The sequence below is a fragment of the Diuraphis noxia genome, unplaced genomic scaffold (genome assembly GCF_037042655.1).
Source record: "Diuraphis noxia isolate RWA-SAM2 unplaced genomic scaffold, SU_Dnox_SAM2 contig0003, whole genome shotgun sequence".
Classification (NCBI taxonomy): Eukaryota; Metazoa; Arthropoda; class Insecta; order Hemiptera; family Aphididae; genus Diuraphis; species Diuraphis noxia.
This window is the reverse complement of record NW_028301713.1, coordinates 217,140-244,368: the sequence shown is the minus strand read 5'-3', so window position 1 is coordinate 244,368 and position 27,229 is coordinate 217,140. Positions and strand designations below refer to the sequence as shown.

The window sequence follows — 27,229 nt, the reverse complement described above, 5'->3', positions numbered from 1 at the left end:
ATGTAAGTATACAAAAGCGGAGTAGTGGACAAACACTATAAGGGGTAACCCCGTACCACTCCACTCTGCCAATCTAAACATTAAATACTTATAACTCAAAAACTACTAGCCCTAAATACGATTTTTATGAATCAAAATGCTTAGAAAAAACTCTATATTGTCATTCAAAAAAGTAAAAAACTTAAAAAATTATAAGGATAAAAAATATTTAAAAATATAATTTATTAATTAAAACGTTGGTTTTTTAACAATTTGAAACCATGTAAAAAATATTTTGAAACAATTAAATACTTTTCGAGATAATTAGTGTAACCACTTAAAAGAATCACCTTGTATGTTATAACTATGAACTTTATTTCAAATAATGTTCAAATTATTTTTCTACCCTAATTTTTATGTTTCGAAATTTAAATTCTATCGAAAAACTTGAAAATTGATTGCAAATATTTCAAATAAATTACTTGATCTTCCACTTTAATCGTAAAATTTGATGCATATTTTATAATTATAAAATATATTATACACTTATTAATTATTATTGGGTATTCTTTGTCTATAATAGAGGAACGTAAGTTAATTAAATTTTAAATAATCATAAAGTTTTAAACGATTTAGTATATGAAACATAAATATATTTAAAGTTTAATCATACATTTATATAATATACGACATAATTTAGAAGAGAAGTTTGATTTTATTTTTTAATAATTTTATTCAATTTTCCTATTTAAAAAAAAACAAAAGATGTTAGTTATTATAATCTATTATAATTAAATATTAACCTATAACTATGTGTTTATATCGTTTAATTATATGCATTGCCTGATAATAGACATATAATTATGAATATGTTATGTCTAAGAACTCTATTTCAATTAATGTTCAAATGATTTTTCCAAGGCTGGTCAAGTTAACTAATTATTTTAACTCGTTAAGTTAAGTTAATACAGAAAAATGTAAGTTAAGTTAAAAGTTAAAAGTTAGTTTTTTTATTTATTTAACGCGTTAAAAGTTAAAAGTTAATTTGAAAAAAAAGTAACTTAACTTAGTTAAAAATAAGTTAATTTTCTTTTTTCATGTACAATAAATTATCATACATTTTTATCAAAGCTTAACAAATAACACAATATACCTAATGGAAGTCTAACTATTTTCAATAAACATATGTAATTGTATTAATTACAGTAGGTACTTAGTAAGTACTACTTACATACTTCAATCAATTATAAAATCTAACATTAAACTAGTAAGAGTATATTATCTCTGTATACAAGGAAATTAAATAATATGTTTTTCTTTTCTCAAAATAATGATTACCCCTATTATGGTCCTATAACATTTTTGTTTTATAATAATATATTATATATATATATACATATTTTCTGCGAATAAGCAGAATAAAATAAAATATTATTATCTAATACTATTATTATTACTCGTAAATCGTTTCCCAAATTTTATATAGGTAGATAGTTGTACTTATACACGTTATTCTAATATCTATTGAAATTTCAAATATAGAAATAATGCAAAACACTCCCATTCATATCGTAAAGTATTTGGTTATTCCCACAATTATTATTTTTATATATATAATATCAATAAGTTATAAAAATCAAAATATAGTTTTAAATATATGAAATTTATATTAGGACAAATTAATAATTTAACTCGTTAAGTTAAAAGTTGTTTAAAAAAAAAGGAAACTCGTTAAGCTGGAAGTTACTTTTGAAAATAAAAGTAACTCGTTAAATAACTTAGTTAAAAGTAACTTAACTTTAACTTTTTAACTCGTTAATGCCCAGCCTTGGATTTTTCTATCCTAATTTTTATGTTTCGAAATTTATATTCTACTGAAAAACATTTTAATTCATTGTAAACATTTCAAATAAATCACCTGATTTTCCACTTTAATACACTTATTAATTGTTATTGGGTATTCTTTGTCTATAATAGAGAAAAGTAAGTTGATTAAATTTAAAAATAATAATCATTAAATTTTACACGATTTATTATGTGTTTGCGCTCGAACCACTCCCTTATCATTATTATTCTGTTTATTTATTTTTGTTATGTCGGTGGCAGTGGGCTTAGCAGCAACAGCTGTGCGGTGACCACTGTCCACCGGCAAAAACGGCCGGCGTCTTGATTGTCGGTTTTCATTTTTTCGTAGTTTGTTTTTTTGTTTTTTTGTTTTATATGTCTATGGCAGTCATTGTATCAATGCCACCAAATATGCAATGATTGCTTTGTTTTATATAATCGTGTGCATGACACTAAATATCGTTCCTACGTTCATATTATTATTTTCTATTCGGTATGGTTTGTTGTACCACTTACTTCACTTTTTTCGGTGCTCTCGAAACAGCAACTTGTGTGGCTTACTGTTCAATATATTTCTCGGTGCTCGGTCGTATGCGTCCATTGTTCCTCATCATCTCCACGAGATTTGTTCTTTATTCGGTGAATGACGGTTTTTTATATTTGGTATGTATCGTTCGGACACCTTCTGCTGCAGTTATTAAATATTGTTATATTCACAGGAGGTCATTTTTATATATTAATCGTAGTTGACGATCAACTCATGGTTTTGTTGTTTTGTTGGTTTGGCTGCTCCTTTATATTGTTGGCTGTAGAGTTTATATTGTCATTGAAGATTTCTTCGTAGTGTGTTTAACGGTGGTTATGTGAGTGCGCCAGATCAACCTGCTATTTTTATTGTATTAGGTACTTAATTATTATATACAGATCTGGGCACCACATGGCAACATAATCATATTTAAGAGGCCGTCGTGGTAAAAGTGAAAAACATACAACGCTCAAGAGATGGCGTTGTATTCCGTATCGCCGCCGTCGCGGCAGGCCGTAACCACGCCCATCATCTACGCGCCGCGGCGCGTGTGTTATAATCGCGGGAGCGGTACATTATTATATCACGGACTGTCGTTATAGACGTTTCGCGTCAATGTAGTTGACCGTTGCGTAAATTGTCATCCAAGTATTTCTTACTATGTACTAGCTAGGTACGTGGCTCCTAGTTCACGAGTCACGAGTCGCGACCTATTTATTAATTAAAGCCTCTGCTTACTTAAGAATATTAATCAATAAATATAGCATACAAATAATAATACACCAAAACTTGATTTGTATTTCTAACCCAATTACTTTTTAAAATACATGTAATAACATGTAGTAACAATAATTTCATTACGATTAAATAGGTTTTTTTAGTAACTGTGTCACGTTTTTTTACGTTATTACTTATTAGTGACCTGAAGTACTTATCGTACGATATTTTCATCTCCAATATATTAGTACAGTAGAAACTCGATTATCCGAACCTCCGTTATACGAACCCTCTATTATCTGAACTATAATTAGCGTATCCGAACGTTCCGTTATCCGAACATGAAAATTCATATCCGGCCGGTCAGCCGGTTATCGAATTTATCATAACTATCGTTTTTGGATTATTATTAGTACAGGTTAAAACAGGTTACAAGATTTAATGACTGTAATTATGATGACGCTGTTGATTGGTTAGCAACTGATGTAAATGATTTAGGATATCAAATATTAGATAGCGATGAAAACATTTCTTCGTTGCAAAATGAAGAAAGTGACGACAGCAGTAGTGATGAAAGTATGAGTACGCCAAAAGGACCAACATCTGATGAAGCATTTGCTGCATTTGAAACTGGTCTTGAGTGGTTTGAAAAACAGGCCGAATGTTGTCCGGATAATCGAGGTTCTACTGTATAACGTTTTAAATATTTTTGTTAGTATGAAATACATACCTGTTTACTTATTTTATTTTTATACTTAATATAGGAAGTTGAGTGTTATACATAACATATTATATGAAATAAATAGAATAATACTTTAATTTTTTATATTATTTAATACAATAGCAATTTGCAGTAAAAAAACAATCTGTATACAAACATTACAAACTTATCATGTTCATATGATCTATATAAATATAAATAATGTAGGTACTTACAAATGTAAAGAACACATTTAATTTATGTATAATAATTAATTGAAACATAACATTAATCTATATTTAATAATTTATTAAACGGACGAACCCAATTACAATAATTATAATATGAAAACATAAAATAACGATATACAGTATATAATATAGCTTATTGGTGAGAGGTGTACAATATTATTTAAGTGATTAAATTATTAATGTATAAATTAAAAGAAACAATAGAGATACATATACAAATTTGGATTAGAGACAAATTTTTACTATTGAGAATTTAGATTAATATCCAATAATGGATAACTAACGTATAAATAAGCTTATAAATATGTGATATGTACATATTGTACATATTGTACAATGTACATATTATCTATACACAAAGTGCATAATTACCTAAACGTACATAATAATAAAATAAAATATATAATATAACAAAATGTACTTAAATATTTTACGCATATATTTTCCGCAGTAATAAAAAACCATCTGTGACTAATTAATTTTATTTGTGACCATAAATCGTTAGGAATGATTTTTAATTAGCGTGGCAAATAAACATGTAAAATATATTTACAAAAAGTTATATTTTATATTTTATTTTATTATTAGGCAAGTAGGTAATTATGCCATTTTTACATACAAAATATTATAATAATATGTATATAAAAAAAATAACATAAAAAATATTTTTTATTTTTAGATTCTGAACGAAGTGATGAATGTATTGATTTTACAATGATGTGTGTGTGTTTTTTGTGTCTGTGTACAGCAGAACTAGTCAAAATAATGCTTCGATTTCAAACTTTGGGGGTGGTTTCCGATATAAAAGTGAAGATCCTTGGTGCATTATAGAGATCAAAAGTAAACATTTTCCAACAGTTTTCAAAAAAATCGAGAAAAACAAAAAAAAAAATGACAGAAAAACGAGAATTTTTACGCAAAACCAGTTTTCGACCAAATCGATATTTTTATATGGTTGTAATTCAAAAACTAATCACTGTAAATACTTGAAATTTTCACCAAATGTTAATGTTAGTGATATCTATATACAGTTTAATTTTCAAACATTTTCGACTTTTTTTGAGTTATTTATAGACCACTGAAATTTCGATTTTTTTGAGAATTTTTTTTTGAAGTGTCGGTAAAAAATGTTGGACGACCAAAAAAACTTGAAAATTTAATACAAGGTTCCTTATGAGTTGTTCAAATTTTAATTTTGAAAACATACGTAAAAATCACAAAAATTCGTAAATTATTTTATCCTAGAAATTCATAAAAAATTTTCCTTTTATACCTAAGATTTGAAAATTTAATACAAGGCTCATAATATAGTTTTGCAATAGCAGTTGAAAAATAAAAGAAATATATAGCCACATTTTTTTTTACATGCATTCAAATTTTAATTTTGACAACATACGTAAAAATCACGAATATTTGTAAATTATTTTATTTTAGAAATTCATAAAAATTTTCCTTTTATGCCTAAGATTTGAAAATTTTATACAAGGCTCCTAAAATATTTTTACAATATTATTTGAAAAATAAAAGAAATATATTATAGTCACATTTTTTTTACATGCATTTAAATTTTATTTTTGACAACATACGTAAAAATCACGAAAATTCGCAAATTATTATAAGCTAGAAATTCATTAAAAATGTTTTTTTTAAATCTAAGATTTGAAAATTTAATACAAGATTCCTAACTAATTTGTCAATCTTTATCACAAAAAAAATGTCAACCGGAAATTCAAATGACATTTTTATTAGCATTTGAATTTCAAATATTGACAGAAATTCGTCAAAACCATGAATATTTGCAAATAATTTTGTAGTTCAAAATTCATAATATTGTTTGTATTTTATATCTAAGGTTATAAAATTTAACACCAAGTTTTCCATATGTTTTGCTTCAAATAGCTATAGAGAAAATTTGAAGCGTCATTGTAGGAAAAATGTTTTGAGCGTTTGAATTTTAAATTTTTATGAAATCGCTTAATGATAACGATTTATTCTCAAACGAGTCAAACGAATTTAAATATTATTTGTTATATTTCAAAAATTATAAGTCGTAGATACTTGAAAATTTCACCAGATATTTAGATCGGAAATTGAAAAATTGAAAATTTGTTCAATAATTGTACCACAGATTATAACACATATATATTATTAGACGAGATGATTATATTGTGATTACGAAATGTTTTCTTTAACTTATGAGGAACTTTGTGTTAAATTTTCAAGTATTTGGATAGAGGCAAAAATTTTTATCGACACTTCAAAAAAAAATTTTCAGACAAATTCATCTATAAATATCTCAAAAAAAGTCAAAATACTTTGAAAATTAAATCATGTAAAGAAAACGCCAATCTTAATAACTGATAAAATTTTCAAGTATCTACAACTTATACTTTTTGAATAATAACAAATATTTAAAATCATTTGAGGATAAATCGTTATCGTTACGCTATTTTGTAAAAATTTAAAAGTTCAAACGCACTTAAAATTTTTCCTATAATGATGCTTTGAGTTTTCTCTATAGCTACTTGAAGTAAAACTTATAGAAAACTTAGTGTTGAATTTTCAATCCTTAGTTGTAAACGCAAAAAATTTTATGATTTTTCAACTTCAAAATTACTTACAAATTTTCGCGTTTTCGACAGATTCCGTAAAATTTTGAACTGTAAACGCTTATTAAAAAAAATTGTGACTTACGATTTTTAATTTTTTTTAGCTACAATATGAACAACTCATAAGGAACCGTGTATTAAATTTTCAAGTTTTTTTGGTCGTTCATTATTTTTTTACTGACACTTCAAAAAAAAATTCTCAAAAAAATCGAAAATTTCAGTGGTCTATAAATAACTCAAAAAAAATCGAAAATGTTTGAAAATTAAACTGTATATAGATATCACTAACATTAACATTTGGTGAAAATTTCAAGTATTTACAGTGATTAGTTTTTGAATGACAACCATATAAAAATATCGATTTGGTCGAAAACGGGTTTTGCGTAAAAATTCCAGTTTTTCTGTCATTTTTTTTTGTTTTCCTCGATTTTTTTGAATACTGTTGGAAAATGTTCACTTTTGACCTCTATAATGCACCATGGATCTTCAATTTTACATCGGAAACCACCCCCAAAGTTTGAAATCGAAGCATTATTTCGACTAGTTATGCTGTACACAGACACAAAAAAAAAAACATACACATCATTGTAAAATCAATACATTCATCACTTCGTTCAGAATCTAAAAAAATGTATATGATGTATGTATTATATATAAAAATAAAAATTTATAGTAGATTTCATACAATAAAATGGCTATAAATTATTAAACTTTACCTTATTGTTTCCCTCGATGAGCATGGTGTTTGATTAACAGCTCCCAAGAAAAAAGGTGCCATAACAGATTCTATGGCCTCTGGATTGTGACTTAAAAATAATTACAATAAAATTGTATTATATAATTAAAAATCATACTAGCACATAGATTAAGTTTAATTATAATTTATTTTTAATTAATATTATAGTTATGGTATTATACATTTGAATAACAACCTAAAAATTATTACACTTAAAACTTTCCCTAATTATTTCCTTTGATGAACATGGTGGTTTATTGTTAGCACCTAAGTAACATGATTCTACAATAGGTTCTGCGATTTCTGGATTGGGACTTTGTTAACATAATTTTAGTGAATTGTATTAAATTAATAATAATAATATATAGGTACCTATACCTCTCAGTCTTATCACGAATTCCTAGAATATTCATCACTCGAGAACTCAGCGATTTTTTAACTGATAATTTTTTTGATGCGCAGCGACGAGTTTTTTTGTTGAGTTGATCCATTTTCACGTGAATAAATAATTTAAAAATATATAAACCGTAATAAAAATCTATCGAAAATGTATTAGTTACTAGTTTACTACTACCAATAATTACTGGCGTGAACAGTTAGACATGCAGGATGTCAATACTTGAATCCAATTATTTCAATATTTAATGTTTTATCATTAATAATTAAATAATTAAATAATTGTTATTTATTTAGAGACTTTCTGTTATGTTATCGACGACGTGAATAAGATAACACATAAAGACATATACGAATCAAATATATTACATATAAATTATAATTGACCTAAGTAGCTTAGTCCTATCGGCTATACAAATTATCATTCGCAGCATTTTTTTTTTTTGAAAATATATACATAACTTCCAAGAGTCTCCGTAAAATTCAAATTTTACATAGATAGGTAGATACTTTTGTGAGAGTATAGAGTTTTTAAAGGCTCTATATACCACCCACAATGTAAGGGGAACACTTACATTGTGACCTGTAGGCCGCACCGCGTGTTGACCCGAAGGCCAAGTCGGTGGAACTTGCAGGCTTTTATACACGCAGTGGGAAATGAATCCCAAAGATTTATTTAAAAAGGGGAAAAAGTAAAAAAGATAATATTAATAAAAAAATGTGACAAAATATAAGGTAATCATATAGTTATATTTTACACGGTTTTAAGAAAAGGGTGTGTTTTAAACAACATGAATAAAATAATATAACATTAGGTACATGGTAATTGCAATTCAGAAAATATATAATAATTTAGCACATGGCAAAGTTATAAGGAAAGTAATGAAGAAAAATACAAGAAATAATGCTACGGCTCCGACAAGCGGTTACCGGCACCGAATGATAATCATACATCGGTATGACACATTATACTCTTATATGTATTAAAGGAAAATACCCACGGCTCCGCATGATGGTTACCGGGGCATCTATTAAGAAAAATGGAGCATAAGTAGAAATAAGTTGTAGTGATACATAATCAAAATGAAAAAAGGGAAAAATAATACTTAATTATATCGGGACACCGTTGAGGAGAACCGGAGCGTAAAAAAAAATTTGTGATACATAATCAAAATGAAAAAAGGGGAATGTTGGGGGAATATTTTTGTACGTTACGCAAATGATGATGATGATGATGACTTGAGTTGTGGCTGGATGACGATAGTGTGGAGGACCGACGGCTGTGATAGGCTGGCCAGTTGGCCGCCGACCCCCAAGACACGTGGTCGACATGGCCCATCGGCGTCGGTCACTGGAAAAACGGAGGCTTCGCCCAAAATCGGGCCCGACGTCGTCGCTTAGCCCTTCATCTCATATGTTACGAGTATGGATGAAAATACAAAAAAAACTAAAAATCGACACTGTTGACCACGAGGATGATCGGACCGCAAAATGAGTGGACCGGTGGTGTTCGCTACGTCTTGTCGATAAAACGTTGGTTTAACAAAGTGAAGATGGCTGGCGAACGGTGTCCGGTCGCTGGCCGTTGTTGTCGCAATTGATGTCGTAGTGGGGAAGGTCAGGGTCAGGCGTATTGCGGGACTTTACAATAATACGGGCAATCAAGATAATTGCACTGCGGCGATCGTACCGAAGGACGCGACAGAGGCGTCGACGGCAGCCGATGGCGGCATGCTGCGGTGACGACGGTGAACACTGTTGTTGGCGGGGGTGGGGTCGGGAGTCAGTTATTGCATAACATAGTGGTAATCGCGGGTGCGCTATTATATTAATGCGACGGTCACTGACCGACAGGTGTACTGATATTCTAGGTATTAGGTATACCCAGTGGTTTAATAATAATAAGGCCTGAGATTCTGTGACGTTACACTTTTTATACACAAGTATAATTCTATAATTATCATATCATAACCTAACCTACGTATTTTATACTGAAGATTATAGCATAAAATATTATTCATAAATAATATATAAATGAATCACTAATTGAAACAAAAATTATTAGGGTACGTTATAAAATAAAAATGCGTGGGCAGGTGGGTAAATTTTTTTAACTGCTCGTGCTCTCAAATTACCTTTGTGCGCCAATAGAGGAATATAATTACTACAATACTTGCACCTTACAAATACAATATAAAAAACAATGTAATACGTAATCTTGAAAAATATATTCGTATATTAAAAATATTATATAAATCGTTTAATGTTTCAGCAAATTTTGTTTGACAGACAATAACAAAATTGGCGTATATTATGTTGATTGAATGTTAATTAATATACAAAAACAATAATTTGTGTACTTAGTATTATGAAATATTACATATTTATTTATCCATCGTTGATAATTTTTTTCACAGCGTATGATTTTAAGTTTTTTTACATAATATACAGTTATACAGATTTAAATGTAAAACAATTCATATGAAATATCAAATATCCAATTTTATCGAATAGTTTATTACAGTTAAATGTTTGAATCGGACGTTTTCTCGCTGATTATTTATAGTTTTAAGATTTGGTTCCATTTTGCGTAAAATACGATAGTAATAGGAATACGAAAATTGGAAATGTAAAATAATATTATTCAATGACAAAATTATTATTTTCATATTGACAATTTGGCTATTTATAACCAGCGCGCGGCTGAGATAGATAACCAGTTTTGACCTATTGAGCGGTACCGCTGCTTATGAACGCGGGGTGGTGGCAGAAGTACTGCTCAAAATGCTGCCACTGTAGTCACTATACTCTATTCAGAATAACCTTGCCCACTTGATCGACGAAAACTCGTCGAGCTCGCGCATGTCTGTTGCCACAGACAGCGCTGATGTCGGCTGTGCCGCCGCCGCCGACGTGCTGCAGCTGTATACGTAGTGAACTATAATATCGCACGTCACTATATGCCACAAGTGGTTTACGCGTTCATTCCGTAACACATAAAAACACCGCGCGCTTTTTGATATTTGTTCTGTTTTTTGTAATACCGTTTTGTGAATTATCCACCCAAAATGGCAAGCAGTTCTGATGAGGATAATGCTGAATATGGCCCATCACCAATTAAAAAGCAAAAAAGTGGAAATTTTATAAGCCACACCAAAAAGGAAGAAACAACATTTTATGAAGTTGTCAATATTATTGACGAGGTCTTGTCCGCGGAGATTACAGATGATTTGATGATGACTATCACGGGAGAAACTTCAACTGAAACGGATTCAGATAGTGAATAAATTTTTTGTAAATATGAATTTAATTTTTGTAAATATGACTAATTTTTTGTAAATAACTGTTAAAATTTGTGTAAATATGACTAATTTTTGTAAATAACTGTTTATGTGTGTGTAATTTTTGTAAATATGACTTAAATTACTGAAAATAACTGTTGAAATATAATGATTTTTTTTAGAAATATGAGGAATTTTCCTAAATATGAAATTGTATTTATTTTTTAGTTTTAATTTCTTACTAAATTACATATATTGATTCCTTTTTGGTTTTAATAATAAGTGTATACAACATAGGTATTGTGTTTGGTGCAGAACAATGAGGTAAAAGTAAAAAAAACAGTAAAAAACGATAAAGAATAAATTGTTTATAAAGCTAGTATAAAAGCATTATTGGTAATAATTATTTCAATCGAGTTATTATGATTCCCTGTATGCACGGCGGCGGCTATCGATAACGACGTGTAACGATAGCAGTCGACAACTAACGACCAATCACAGTGCGCCTGACTCTTGCCGGGGGGGTCTGACGATTGCCGACGGCACAGTTGCGTGCACAAAAGTGGGCAAGGTTATTCTGAATAGAGTATAGAGCAGCACATGACGACGGCGAATTCATGATTTTTTTTGCCAAGAACATACTTTTGTATTTCCAACAGTACTCAGCCCTCGTTGATCGTAGAAACATGATTTTAGTATCAAAATAATCACGAGAAGTTGTACTTAAAAATCTTGGAACAGATTTTCGATACCTCAATTTGCTGATTTTATATAATTTTTTTAATAAATTAAAATTTGTTACAAACTTCAAATGCAAATTAAATTAATTAGAAAATATAAATCAAAAATCTGTTCCAAGATTTTTAAGTACAACTTCTCATGATTATTTTGATACTAAAATCATGTTTCTACGATCAATGAGGCCTGAGTACTATTGGAAATAGAAAAGTATGTTTTTACGGTCGATTTTTTCCTACTGTGACGGCCTCTTAAAGAACGTGGTGCACCACATATTATATTTGATTAATTTATTATTATATTGTTATAGTTGTCATATTGTATTATATTGTCTAAGGCACAAACTTATTATTATATTTTCCATATCTCATTGCCTGTCAATCATTGTATAATGTATATATATATGTACATTTGATACTGTTAATTATTATTCATATGTACTGGACTTTTAAGCCCACAATTTGTTTCTGCTGTTTTTTATTGTATTCTATCAATATTAAATATTACATATTATATTAGGTATATTGCTAGATAGGCTGATACTCAAATATTATTTTATTACCTGTATTACTCTTTAATTATTTTATCATACAGTCCATTACAAATTCAAAGTTTATACTATATAATTTAATTTAACTTTATACTATATAGTTTACTATATAATGGGCTACGCTCCACCAATATGAAACATAAATATATTTAAAGTTTAATAATATATTTATATAATATCCAACATAATTTAGAAGAGAAGTTTGATTTTATTTTTTAATAATTTTATTCAATTTTCCTATTTAAAAAAAAACAAAAGATGTTAGTTATAATCTATTATTATAATTAAATATTAACCTTAAACAACGTATTTATAATGTATAATTCTATGCATGGCCTGATAGTAGACATACAATTATGAATATGTTATAACTAAGAACTCTATAATAACAAATTCAGTTCAAATTCTATTTCTACCTTAATTATTATGTTTCGAAATATATATTCTACCGGAAAACTCGAAAATTCATTGCAAACATTTCAAATAAATTACTTGATTTTCCACTTTAACCGTAACATTTGATGAATATTTTATAATTATAAAATAAATTAAACACTTATTAATTATTATCGGGTATTCTCTGTATATAACAGAGTTATGTAAGTTTATTTAAATTTAAATAATTATTTAATTTTACACGATTTATAATATGCATCATAAATAATATGTTTAAAGTTTAATCTTATGTTTATATTATAGTCACCATGATTTTAATAAGAATTGTGATTTTTTTTTAAAATATCTGCTTTCAATTTACCGAGTTTCTAAAAAAAAAGCTGCTATCTTATATTTATATAATATTCAACATAATGATATATATGAGAAGTTTGATTTTATTTTTTAATAATTTTATTCAATTTTCGTATTTAAAAAAAAAATTTAGTTTCAACCTATTATAATTAAATATTAACTTTAAACTACGTATTTATAATGTTTAATTCTACACATGACCTGATAGTAGACATATAAGTATGAATATCTTATTACAAGGAACTCTATTTCAAATTAAGTTCAAATGATTTTACTACCCTAATTATCATGTTTCGATATTTATACCCTACCGAAAAATTTGAAAATTCATTCCAAACATTTCAAATAAATCATTTGATTTTCCACCTTAATTATAATTTTTGATGAATATTTTATGAAAATATAATATATTATATACTTATTAATTATTATCGGGTATTCTCTGTCTGCAATAGGGCAAGGTAAGTTGATTTAATTTTATATAATTATTTAATTTTACACGATTTATAATATCTATTTTAAGTATATTTAAACATTTTAAACGTTAATCTTTTGTTTATATAATATTCAAATATCAGCATTCAATTTTCCAAGCGCCTAAAAAAAAAAGTTAATTAGTTATGATCTATAGTTATTAAATATATTATATTATACACTTATTACACTTATTAATTATTATCGGGTATACTTTGTCTATAATAGAGCAACGTAAGTTGATTTAATTTTTAATAATTATTTAATTTCACTCGATTTATAATATGAATCTTAAATATATTTAAAGTTTAATCTTTTGTTTACATAATATTCAACATAATTTAAATAAGAAATGTGATTTTATTTTTGAATTATCTGAATTAAATTTTCTGAGTTCTAAAAAAAAACTGTTATTTATAATTTATTATAAATGAATATTATCCTTAAACTATTTGTTTTTTATGATTAATTCTATGCATGGCCTGATAGTAGACATATAAGTATGAATATGTTATGACAAAGAACTTTATTTCAAATAAAGTTCAAATTATTTTTCTACCCTATTTTTTATGTTTCGAAATTTATATTCTATTGAAAAACTTGAAAATTGATTGCAAATATTTCAAATAAATCACTTGATTTTCCACTTTAATCATAACATTTGATGAATATTTTATAAATATAAATATTATACACTTATTAATTATTATCGAATATTCTCTGTCTATATAAGTGAAAAGTAAGATGATTTAATTCTAAATAATTCTCAATGTTACACGATTTATAATTTGCATCTAAATTATGTTTTAAGTTTAATCATATGTTTATATAATATTCAACATAATTTTGACAAGCAGTGTAATTTATTATTTTAATTATCTGCATTCAATTTTCTGATTTAAAAAAAAAAAAAACTTGTTGTTATAATAATCTATAAAAATTAAATATTAACCTAAAACTATGTGCTTATATTGTTTAATTCTATGCATTTCCTGATAATAGACATATAAGTATGAATATGTTGCTATGGACTAGCGTCCCGCATTGCATAGTTCACGGTCAACTAGGTACCAGCCGCATCAATCTAGGTAAGGGTGCGACGATCCTTGTAAATGTAGAAGGGACAGCATTTCTGGAAATCATTAAAATTAGGGACATACTAAATCATGGGAGCAGACGACTATAAAAATGTCCTCAATAAGGGTGCACAAGACGTAGTTTTATGCATCATTACAAAAGTTCAAAGAACCAAATGTTTAAATGTAATATTATAATATATACTCTTAATGTTAATTATAATATCAATCACCAAGGTCTGCAGCAGCACGGGATGCACATTCGGCTTGTATGTGGGCGAGTAACATTTCCGTCAGTCTAGATAATTATACCACATCCGTGAGAACAGCGACAAGAACGAGTAGACTATGGGGAGTAGAGGGTAGCACTATATAAGGGACCCCGAAACGGCCTGTATTCAGACGCGACTTGACCAGACTAGCCAGAGACATACGTTGCGCCAGCCCGGCCCATTTCGAAATATTGGAAAATTTTTGCACCAATATTTAGCATGTAATTAGCATGAATTTACATGACTAAAATAAGAATTTGCATGATATTGGGTTAACGGTTAAATCCAAAATTTGGGCGCCAGCCCGGCCCAATAGAAAAAATATAGATATCGAATATATAAATATACCAATATTTAGCACGCCATTCGCATGAATTTGCACGACAGTCGCCAGAATTCGCACTACAATTTTTTATGGTTAAAAAACCGTTTACGTGTTTTTACCGTTGCGCCGGCCCGGCCCATTACATAAATTTTGCGAATTTTGGGATTTTGACTAAACCAATATTTAGCACGCCATTCGCATGAATTTGCATGACAGTCGCCAGAATTCGCACGACATTTTTTTATGGTTAAAAAACCGTTTACTTGTTTTTACCGTTGCGCCAGCCCGGCCCATGATGGAACTTTTGCGAATTTTGGGATTTTGACTATACACATATTTAGCACGTGATTCACACGAATTCGCACGCCTAATTTGAAAATTCGCATGACCCTCCTTCCACCTGTAAAAAAAAATTTAAAAAAAAAATTTATTTATGAAAATCAATTTTTAATAAATAATGCAAATTATAAAAAAATATATTTAATAAAAAATTTTATATTTAAATATTTAAATATATTTTTTTATAAATTTTTTTAAATTCTTTATTATTTTTATTTATCTATTTATTTATTTTATTTTATTTATCAAATATTGATTTTTTATTCAATTAATATATTAATATATTTTTATCAAATATAAATTTTTTTATTTAATACATATTTTTTATAAAAATAGAATTTTAGATTCTGAACGAAGAGATGAATGTATTGTTTTACAATAATGTGTGTTTTTTTTTTTTTTTTTTTTTTTTTTTGTGTCTGTGTACAGGATAACTAGTCGAAAGAATGCTTCGATTTCAAACTTTAGGGGTGGTTTCCGATGTAAAAGTGAAGATCCTTGGTGCATTATAGAGGTCAAAAGTAAACATTTTCCAACAGTTTTCAAAAAAATCGATATTTTTATATGGTTGTTATTCAAAAACTAATCACTGTAAATACTTGAAATTTTAACCAAACGTTAATGTTAGTGATATCTATATACAGTTTAATTTTCAAAAATTTTCGACTTTTTTTGAGTTATTTATAGACCACTGAAATTTTCGATTTTTTTGAGAATTTTTTTTTGAAGTGTCGGTAAAAAAATGTTGGACGACCAAAAAAACTTGAAAATTTAATACAAGGTTCCTTATGTGTTGTTCTTATTGTAGCTAAAAAAAATTAAAAATCGTAAGTCACATTTTTTTTTAATAAGGGTTTACAGTTCAAAATTTTACGTAATCTGTCGAAAACGCGAAAATTTGCAAGTAATTTTGAAGTTGAAAAATCATAAAAATTTTTGCGTTTATAACTAAGGATTAAAAACTAAACACTAAGTTTTCCATAAGTTTTCCTTCAAGTAGCTATAGAGAAAACTCGAAGCATCATTATAGGAAAAATTTTAAGTTCCTTTGAATTTTAAATTTTTACGAAATAGCGTAACGATACGATTTTAAATATTTGTTATTATTCAAAAAGTATAAGTCGTAGATACTTGAAAATTTTATCAGATATTTAGGTTGGCGTTTTCTTTACATTATTTTATTTTCAAAATATTTTGACTTTTTTTGAGATATTTATAGACGACTGAAATTTTCAATTTGTCTAAAAAATTTTTTTTGAAGTGTCGATAAAAATTTTTTGGCCCTATCAAAATACTTGAAAATTTAATAAAAAGTTCCTCATAAGTTATTCTTATAGTGACTAAAAAATTATAAGAATACATAGGCACAATTTTTTTTATTAGTATTTGAAGTTCAAATATTGACTTAATACGTAAAAATTACGGCAATTTTCAAATTATCTTAGATCGAAATTCATAAAAGTTTTTCTTTTTAATTCTAAGATTTAAGAATTTAATACAAGGCTAATAATATATTTTTACAATAGCATTTGAAAAATAAAAGAAATATATAGCCACAATTTTTTTTTTACATGTATTCAAATTTTAATTTTGACAACATACGTAAAAATCACAAAAATTCGTAAATTATTTTATCCTAGAAATTCATAAAAAATTTTCCTTTGATACCTAAGATTTAAAATTTAATACAATCAGGCTCCTAAAATATTTTTACTATAGCAGTTTAAAAATACAAAAAATGTATAGTCACATTTTTCCAGTGACATCCACGACTTTAGGTCCGTTACATTAGCACCATCATATTCAAAATTCCAAACAAAAAATATACCAACGATTGTTATTTCATTTGTACACATTTGTAATCCTGATACAAACATTTGTACACCTCCCCAAATGCCCCAAAAACCATTTTTTCCGCGGTGGTGCTGATGTAACGTTACAACATGACACGATATCAATAAGTACATGGTTGAAAAGATGGATGAGGTGTGGCGTCAAGGCTCCAAGAGTAGTCATATGTGACCAGTCCCTTGCTCTTATGTCGGCATTAGTACAAGCTTTCACAGAATATCAAAGTCTTGAAAAGTATCTTGAAGTATGTTTTACAGTGGTTGTTTTGAAAAAAGATGTGGATTTGCCGACGTGTTATGTAAGAAATGACGTTAACCATTTCATACATTTAGTTTCGTCCTGGTATGAAGTTAAAAGTTCGAAATTTAATCGTACTAAAGAATTAATTACCCGTGGGATTGGTCTTCTTGTTCTTAGTACATCAATTGATGAAGTAGAACACATTTTAGAAGCAATTTTTATAATTATTCTCAGCAAATATGATGGAGAAGTTTTGCCATCTGACAGAGACCACACTGAATGTAATGAGTTTAGAAGAACACCCTGTGCTGAACAGAAAATGTATCTGGCCAAATTAATATCATGGAACAAGAATCAATTAGACATTTTAGAACAATCAAATACAGAGCTCCAAAACCCTGAACAAGACATAAATTTAGACGACAATGAGTTACATACACCTATGGCAAATTTTAAACATTGGGCCCAACAAATAGCTGATAAAGCCAGAGAAAAAGTGGAAAACGTAATTGGTGTCGTAGATAATGCACAGTACTTACCAACTCTAGAGCCATGTATTGTAAAGACTATGAAATTATTTCCATGCTGGTCGGGTATAATGCGGGAAAAGTTTGGGTTCGACTCAGAAACTGCGTCTAGCAGTAGAATCGAATGTAATTTCAATCATATTAAAAATCGGATTTTCAAAAATGAAAATTTACCTCTAAGGATCGACCCGTTTTTGGAGAAACTAATATCCTACTATAGAGGCGATCACTTATTGGTTCAAGCAGAACACATAGAATGTCAAAAAAGACCTTCGTCGGAATATATACCTATGGATAAAACTAACGTATATGAAACATTTATTGATGAGTTGGAAGAAACTAATGGCAGATTAATATTTGAAGATGAAATTTACGAAAAAGATAAACACAGTGACGAAGATAAATCGAGTGAAGAAGTTGACACGAGAGAAGATAGAGATGAATTGGAAGAAACTAATGGCAGATTAATGTTTGAAGATGAAATTTACGAAAAAGATAAACACAGTGAAGAAGATAAATTGAGTGAAGAAGTTGACACGAGAGAAGATAGAGATGAATTGGAAGAAACTAATGGTAGATTAATGTTTGAAGATGAAATTTACGAAAAAGATAAACACAGTGACAAAGATAAATTGAGCGAAGAAGTTGACACTAGAGAAGAGAATACACAGAGTGCAGAAGATAAACTGAAAGGAAAATATATACTCAGAAAAGTGAATGATGAAATCATTTAAATCGTTAAGAGAGCCAAACACAATAAAACTATTTCAAATCAAGTACATTGTGAAGCTTGTATAAATTAGGACTACCCAACGAGACTGCATAAATGTATATGTTGTAAAAAGTCAGATCACTTGTTATATGGATGTTTATCTTCGATCGCGGGAACTAAAGAAGGATGTGAGAAAAAACGAATATGCTTCGATTGCGATAAAAAAAAAATCTATGAATGATGAAAAAGTTGCATGTGAAGGATGGAATAAAAAAGGACAAGCAACAAAAAAATTAAGATCAGCTCATTCATACATAAGTCCACAACCTGGTTTTGAATTGATTGATTTTAACAGGAAAGCGTTCATAAAACCCATATTTTTTTTAAAAAATGGAAATAGTATGATGCGACCTATTTATGTACCCAATTTTGGGAAAATGATTTTGAATAACACGTGCTCTATGGATTCTATTTTATCAATTTTAGCTTCATCAGCTGCTGACAGTTTGGAATTTAGAAATTATGTTCAAAGTGTACCATCAACCAACTTGACTGCTACAATTATTAAAAAAATGTCCTGTGAAAGTGATAATAAAAAAATATATCATGACCGTTTACTATTATTGTTACAGTTTTTTTCAGATAAAGTAGAATGTTTAATTGGTGGCTTAAAAACAATAAATATAACGGCCACTGTGGCATCTATAGTTGACAAAATAATGGCAGACATGCCATCATTTATAACCACAAGTGAATGTACTAATAATTTTTGCTCTAATCAACGATATGATTACAACTCAATAAAGCTTTCTGTAAATAAATACAATGAAGAGTATTCAATCCAAAATGAACTAGATGATTACACTAAAGACAATGAAAAAGAATGTACATACTGTGGATGTTTGAGAAATTCAAAGTCGAGACCAACCACACACATATTAATTGAAACTAATTATGTACCTTTAGGTAAATAATATTATTAATTATATTTTAACCATAAAATAAAATAAATTATGATAATTTTCTTTTTGTAGGATTAGAAGCATTAACGAGTACCGGAAACATTGAACATGTACAAATGGATTTGATAAAACAAAACTTTGCACGATCAAATCTAATAAAACTAGATGATATTGAAAAGTTGTTAAAGGTAAATAACGAAATATACCATCTTAGAGGTGTAATCAATTTTTTCGGTGGAGAGAGAAGTGGTCTTCGTTCTAGTATTGGACATTACACAGCTAGCACACTAAGAGAAAATGGTCAATGGGAAACATACGATGACACGAAGCTCAAAGCCAAACCGACAAAAACATCAGTTAAAACAGATGTAGAATTTTTAGTTTATACTTTATAATAATTTAAGTACAAAATTATTTATAAAATAAATGTATTTTCAAATTGCAAACTTTCATTAATAGGCAATTAAGAAAGAATGTCACTGTTTTATTAATTTATTAAAAATTTTTATTTTAAATAAATTTTATATTGAATAACTTATGAAGTTAAATAAAAGGGAATGTTAACTATTTATTAATTGTTGGTTAAAATTAATAATATAGACAACCCTATGTACAAATGAAATAACAATCGTTGGTACCGTTTTGGAGTCTCTAAGTCCAATGTACAAAAAGTGTGGTGCTGGTGTAACGTTACATTAGCACCACCGCGGGAAAAATGGTTTTTGGGGCATTTGGGGAGGTGTACAAATGTTTGTATCAGGATTACAAATGTGTACTAATGAAATAACAATCGTTGGTACCGTTTTGGAGTCTCTAAGTCCAATGTACAAAAATTGGGGTGCTGGTATAACGTTACATTAGCACCACCGCGGAAAAAATGGTTTTTGGGGTATTTGGGGAGGTGTACAAATGTTTGTATCAGGATTGCAAATGTGTACAAATGAAATAACAAACGTTGGTACCGTTTTGGAGTCTCTAAGTACAATGTACAAAAAGTGGGGTGCTGGTGTAACGTTACATTAACACCACCGCGGAAAAAATGGTTTTAGGGGCATTTGGGGAGGTGTACAAATGTTTGCATCAGGATTGCAAATGTGTACAAATGAAATAACAAACGTTGGTACCGTTTTGGAGTCTCTAAGTACAATGTACAAAAAGTGGGGTGCTGGTGTAACGTTACATTAACACCACCGCGGAAAAAATGGTTTTAGGGGCATTTGGGGAGGTGTACAAATGTTTGTATCAGGATTACTAATGTGTACAAATGAAATAACAATCGTTGGTATATTTTTTGTTTGGAGTTTTGAATATGGTGGTGCTAATGTAACGGACCTCACGACTTACCAGCTTTTTTTTATTCATCTTTAACCTTCAATATATAACAGTAGTAAGTGGGGCACTTGAGCACACTTTTCCTAAAAATATCAGTAAAAGATCACAAGATTGATTTTAATCAGAAAATCATCACAAACAGTAAACTTTATCAGAAACGCTCGCTTAATCAGAAATAGAACACAAAATGAAATAAAACATAAAAAGATCAGTAAACTGTAATTATACATAAATGATCAGTAAACTGTAATTAAACATAAAAAGATCAGTAAACTGTAATTAATCATAAAAATATCAGTAAACTGTAATTAAACATAAAAAGATCAGTAAACTGTAATTAATCATAAAAATATCAGTAAACTGTAATTAATCAGAAATAGAACACAAAATGAAATAAAGCATAAAAAGATCAGTAAACTGTAATTAAACATAAAAAGATCAGTAAAATTGATTTAATCACAAATAGATCACAAAAATGAAATAAAATCCTCAAATGAAAAATCTTTAAAAAGACATTGAATATGTTATTTAAAAAAAAATAAAAATTATAATAAACAATGGAATCTATAAAACATCTTAATAAATTACAAGAAAATTAAATGCAAAATGAAATAGAAAAATCAATATTAAATAATAAAATATTTGTTAAGTTTTGTAAATATGAATACTATATTACTAATAATAAAAATATTAAAATCATGAAATATAATCTAAATGCAATCCCTATTAAAGGAAATATTATAATCGTCGATAATGGACACAATATTTCTGGAAATGGAAAGCCTTATGCTTCTAAAATACTAGAATCACCAACTTGGCTCGAAATTTGTAAGATAGCCAATGATATGATAATTACAACAGGTACTTTTTTATTCAAATATCTTCATGATATTTGTGTTTTTCAAGATTTAGGAAATATTAAAATTTGTTGTCTTGGCATGGGAGGTACAGATTCCGATCACAAATTGCTTAGAATATAACTAAATAATCATCATTTTTTAATAGAAATATTTCTATTAAAAATATCTTAATATATTATATTTAAATAAATTTTTTATAATTGTCAATAAATTCTAAACATAAATGTGCACATATAGGAGGATCATCATAGTTTTGAAACTTGTCATTGTTATACCACAGATTATCATCACCTAAATAATTTAAAATTTCAGGAGGAGGAGTACTCGAAAATGAATCAAAATATATTTTATAATTTTTTATTTTTTTCCATGCAACCCAATGAGAACCATTTTGAGTAGAATTATTTAAATTAAATATCCCACATTCATTTAACCAAGGTTTTTCAGGTAATTCATTTATCATGAAACAACCTCTAAAATTTTTTATATTATTTCCAAATTTTATTATATCAAAATTACTTAACGGTTCGATATTTATATTTTTAACTTTACTCCAAAAAGTTGTATAACAACCTGGATAATTTTTAATGTTTTTTCTAAATGTTGATATATCGAAATTAATCATTTTTTCGATTTTTTTTTTTTATTTGTCTTCAATCCAGAACCTTTATTTTTTTTCCATTTCTTTATTGTGTCGAATTTCCTCTTCTATTTTTTTCTTATGTTGACTATCTTTATAACTATCATACAATGCAATTAAAGCTGGGGTAGTTACTGCTGCAGCTTCTAGAAAAGGTAAAATTAATGGTAAAAATCCACCTTTAATTTGTTTCGATGTAATCTCCAACCTTACTCCAGAATTTTTTTTCTTGGCATTTTTTAATTTTTCTATTTGATTTTGATCTAAATAATATTTATTTTCTCCTTTATATATTTTATCACTAGCAATATGAATTTTTGCATTAGAATTTTTTTTATGAGCTTCAGCCAACTTTTTTTTATGGTTTTCAGTTAATTTAAAATGCATTTTATTATACAAAATATTAAATTTCATTCAAATATTAAATTCATTCCTAAATATCTTTTTGTTTTCATTATATTTGCAGTTGTCAAAGCAGCAATTTTTTCATTCAAAGAACTATCAGAAGCATAAAATCTTTCCATTGCTTTTTGTTGTAAATTTTTATCAGCGATATGTCTTGTTTTAGTATCTTTATGATCTTTATAAAAATAATCATGTTCTCTTGCATATTCGTCTAACTTGTTAATCGGGGGAATATTTTCATCTAAATTTGTAAATGGTCCTAGATAATTATATCCAGGCCAATGTATCGGAGGTAATTTTGAACAATTTAAAAAATCATTAAAAAACCCTGAACCTTTTATAATATCCTTTGGTAAATGTGAAATATACGACATTAAGTATTCTACACCTTTAACGGGAATATCAATTATCTTTTCTATTTTTTTTAATACAAAAATTAAGAATTTCAAGTTTTTCATCATGAAACGTGTTTTTTCCCGATCTTTCTGCAGATGATATAACATGTAGTCTGTCAATTAATTGTTTAATATTATATTTTAACTTATTTGTTGTTTCTTTTGGTAAATTTAACAAAGATTGTAGTAAATATTCAACACCTTTTTTGGGAGTATCAATCAGTGTTTCCATGTTTCGTTTAAACAAATGAACAATACCAAGTTTTTCATTATGAAAACCATAATTTCCCGCTATTTCTTCTGCTAATATAAAATATAGTCTGTCAATTATTTTTATTATATTATCGATATAAATCATTTCAATAGGATTATTTGTATATTTTATTAAACCTTCTCCTTTGGGTAAACTTTATGATTTTTTCAGTGTTGGTGATTTATCTTTTTTTAATGTTTTTGGTTTACTTTCTTTAGTTTTTGTTGATGTTAGTTTAATTTTTTCCCAAATAGGTTTAATCATTTCATTATATTTAGCACTTCCACTTGATTTAGGTTTTCCTGTGTTAATATCATTATTTTGGTATATTGAATCTGTTTCAATTAATATTTTTTCATAATTTTCAAAATCTTCTTTTGTATAAAATTCTGATTTTGTTACATCTGTATGAGTTGATAATCTCCACATACCTGGGGTTATTATATGTTTTTTTCCATTTAAAATTATATCATCAAAGTCAAATATTATAGGGTATTTTCCGATCATGAATTCATCAGTTTTACTTATATGATATATTCCAAATGGATTAACACTTTTAGCTTCATTTGGTAAAGTTGATAAATATTTTTGCGCATTTTCACCTAATATTATTATATTTTTAGGCATAGGAGATTTATTTGTTGTTATTAGTGGAGAACTTTTAGGTGTTTTCATATTATCTTGATCTTCTGTTAATCGTAATAATTCTGGATTACGAGGTTTATAAGGAGTAGGTATTATCATCTTTTGAATATCATTATCGGTTTTAATAGCAACCTCTTTAACATCATTAACAGATGATTCAACATTTGATAAGGCTTTTAATATTGGTTCATAATGTTTTACTTTTTCTTCTGATGTATATTTATCGTTTCAAACTGTTTTTCTATAGTTATTTTGTAAATTTTTTTTAACATTAATTATTTTTTGGATATTTTTTGGTGTATATTCAACGTGTCCCTGAATAGGGGACGCGTTATTGTTGTCACCTTCATCTTCACCTTCATCTTCATCTTCATCTTTTTTTATTAAATTTTAAATTTTAAAATTTGATTTTTTTAAAGTTTTTTGTAAATTTTGTCTAAGATGAATTAATTGTTTCATTTTTTCTGTTTCGTTTTCTAAGTTATTTCCGACCTTGGAATTGTTTTGGTCTTCAAATGTTATATTTTTTTTAATTTTATTTTTTAATTCATTTTGAATTTGTTTGATATCCATTTATTACATAAAAAATAATTTTCATCGTTCATCAATACTTAAAATATCATTACCTCTATTGTCATAGATAAAATTTTTTATTATGTCTATTGTTATGAAACCATATGTTTTTATTTTATTTTTTTTATCATATGTTTTACAATAAGTTCTAAAAATGTCTTTAAATTTGTCTAATGGTATAATTTTGCTAATAAAATCGGACCATATTTTTTCAATATAATAATTTGACTGATTAAAAACAATTATAACAGTTAAATTATTTCTTATTGTTTTTATATCTACTGAAGTATAACTTTGTGTTAAATAAATAACACTAATATTCTTTGATCTCGATCTTATAAAATATTCCATTATCAACTTTTGATCTTCTAAAAGAAAATCATCAATAACCACTACACTATTAGGTTCACAATCATCAACAGATATTATATCACCATCAGAAAAATGAATGTTTATAGAAGATATTCCATCAAATATTTTTTTTAATTTTTTATAAACTGGCTGATCAATATTTTTTGTAAAAATATATAGATTTTTATATGGAATCCAATAACTTATAATCATATTATACAACAAAGTTGTTTTACCACAGCCAGATGCTCCTACCACTAAAACTCGTGAAGGTATTTCAAATAAAGATTTTTCTTTACTATCATCTTCAATATATTTTTTTACCATTAATTTATACATTTATATAAAAAAAAATATATATATTTACTATTATAAATAATAATGTATAATATTTTTAAAAAATACGATCAATATATTGAAAGATCTCAATATAAAACTTTTTAACCTTTGAATAATTCACAACTTAATACACCTAATAAAACTACAATTTTTAGAATAGATAATATGGATGATTTTCTGAGCATTAAAGATGCAAAGTTTTATATTTATGGTAGATATTTGCAAAAAGATGGAAAAGATTATCCTAAAGAATCAAAAATACAACTAATTGATAATTTTCCTGCATTTTTATTTACTAGAATTGAAGTTAAAAAACATGGTAAAGTCTTGGATGAAATCGAAAATCCAGGAGTTGCTAGTACAATTAAAGGTGTGTTAGATTTTTCTGTGGATCCAAACGGACCAATTATAAACTCGGGATTTTCAAGCAAATATAAAGGTGGAGGTCGTTTTAATGTTATGGGTAAATTATCACAATTCGGATTAGGATGGTTTAAAGACCAAATATATCCTGTTTTCCAAGGTGATATGGAAATAATTTTTACGAGAAATACAGATGATGATGCATTGTTAAAAAAAGTTGTTATAGAAACAGAAGATGGAAAAATTATTATTGATGAATTTACACTTAGAATTCCAATTTTAGAATTCAATCCTATGTATAATGTTTTATTGTTAAATGATTTAAAAACAATTTATCAAGAAAAAAAAAATATTTTTAATTTTAAATCATGGCAATGTATTGAAGAAAGAAATATATCAGGAAAAACCATAAAACTCGATTTAACAACTCAATATCGAAGTCTTAATAGTCCTTTGTTTGCGGGTGTGGTATTTCAAACAAACAAGTTAAATACTCAAGAACATGATCCTTGTGAATTTGATCATTGTAATGTGAAAAATTTTAGGTTTGAAATAAATGGAAGACGTTATCCTGAAGAAACTCAAGATCTAGATTTTAAGAATGAAAAATATTGTGAGGCTTATGATAGTTTGATGGATTATAAAAAAACTTTTCATAAAACTCATCAAGAACTTCCTTTGATGTATAATGATCCAAACGATTTTAAAACATTTAGAACAATATATCTTGTAAACATGACTAGACAACCAACAAATATTTCTGCAACTAAACAAAATATTATTTTACATGTGGATTTCAATGAAGATTTACCTAAAAGTACAATTTGCTTTGTATTTTTCGTTAGAAATGATGAATTTTTATTTGATATTGAAAAAGGAACAATTGAAGAATCTTTTACTAATTAAATTAGATAATAGATTTACACTTCTTTTAAGAGAATTATTTTCATGTCTTCCTGACAACAATAATAGTACTCCACCTCTTTCTGGAATAAATTTTTGTGTTTTCAATAGAAATATTTCTATTGAAAAATAATTTTAATATTTATTTTGTTTTTTTTAGTAGGAAATGAGGGGTGGGTGGGTCCAATACACCCAGCCCTTTCTTTCTATTGAAAAATAATTTTAATATTTATTTTGTTTTTCTTCAATTAGATCAAGATAAACAATAAAATCATCACCAAAATTAACAATATCACCATTTTGATCAAGAATAT

General features: G+C 27.4%; 3 protein-coding genes across 3 annotated transcripts; 2 read left to right on the top strand and 1 right to left on the bottom strand.

Annotated features, from left to right (window-relative positions):
• The first annotated feature begins 3,408 nt into the window (after positions 1-3,408).
• On the top strand, positions 3,409-3,762 carry LOC149056495 (uncharacterized). The gene is made up of 2 exons (XM_089222177.1): positions 3,409-3,429; positions 3,481-3,762. The coding sequence occupies exons 1-2, from the start codon at positions 3,409-3,411 to the stop codon at positions 3,760-3,762; spliced, it is 303 nt and encodes a 100-aa protein (XP_089078303.1).
• A 3,577-nt stretch (positions 3,763-7,339) lies between these two features.
• Positions 7,340-8,713, bottom strand: LOC149056494 (uncharacterized). Its single transcript, XM_089222162.1, has 4 exons — positions 8,656-8,713; positions 7,742-7,901; positions 7,576-7,677; positions 7,340-7,433 (listed from the first exon to the last, which is right to left on the bottom strand). The coding sequence occupies exons 1-4, from the start codon at positions 8,711-8,713 to the stop codon at positions 7,340-7,342; spliced, it is 414 nt and encodes a 137-aa protein (XP_089078288.1).
• Positions 8,714-19,127: 10,414 nt separating this feature from the next.
• LOC149056493 (uncharacterized) lies at positions 19,128-20,404 on the top strand. The gene is made up of 3 exons (XM_089222160.1): positions 19,128-19,427; positions 19,527-19,860; positions 19,929-20,404. The coding sequence occupies exons 1-3, from the start codon at positions 19,128-19,130 to the stop codon at positions 20,249-20,251; spliced, it is 957 nt and encodes a 318-aa protein (XP_089078286.1). The 3' UTR covers positions 20,252-20,404.
• The last annotated feature ends 6,825 nt before the right edge of the window (positions 20,405-27,229 follow it).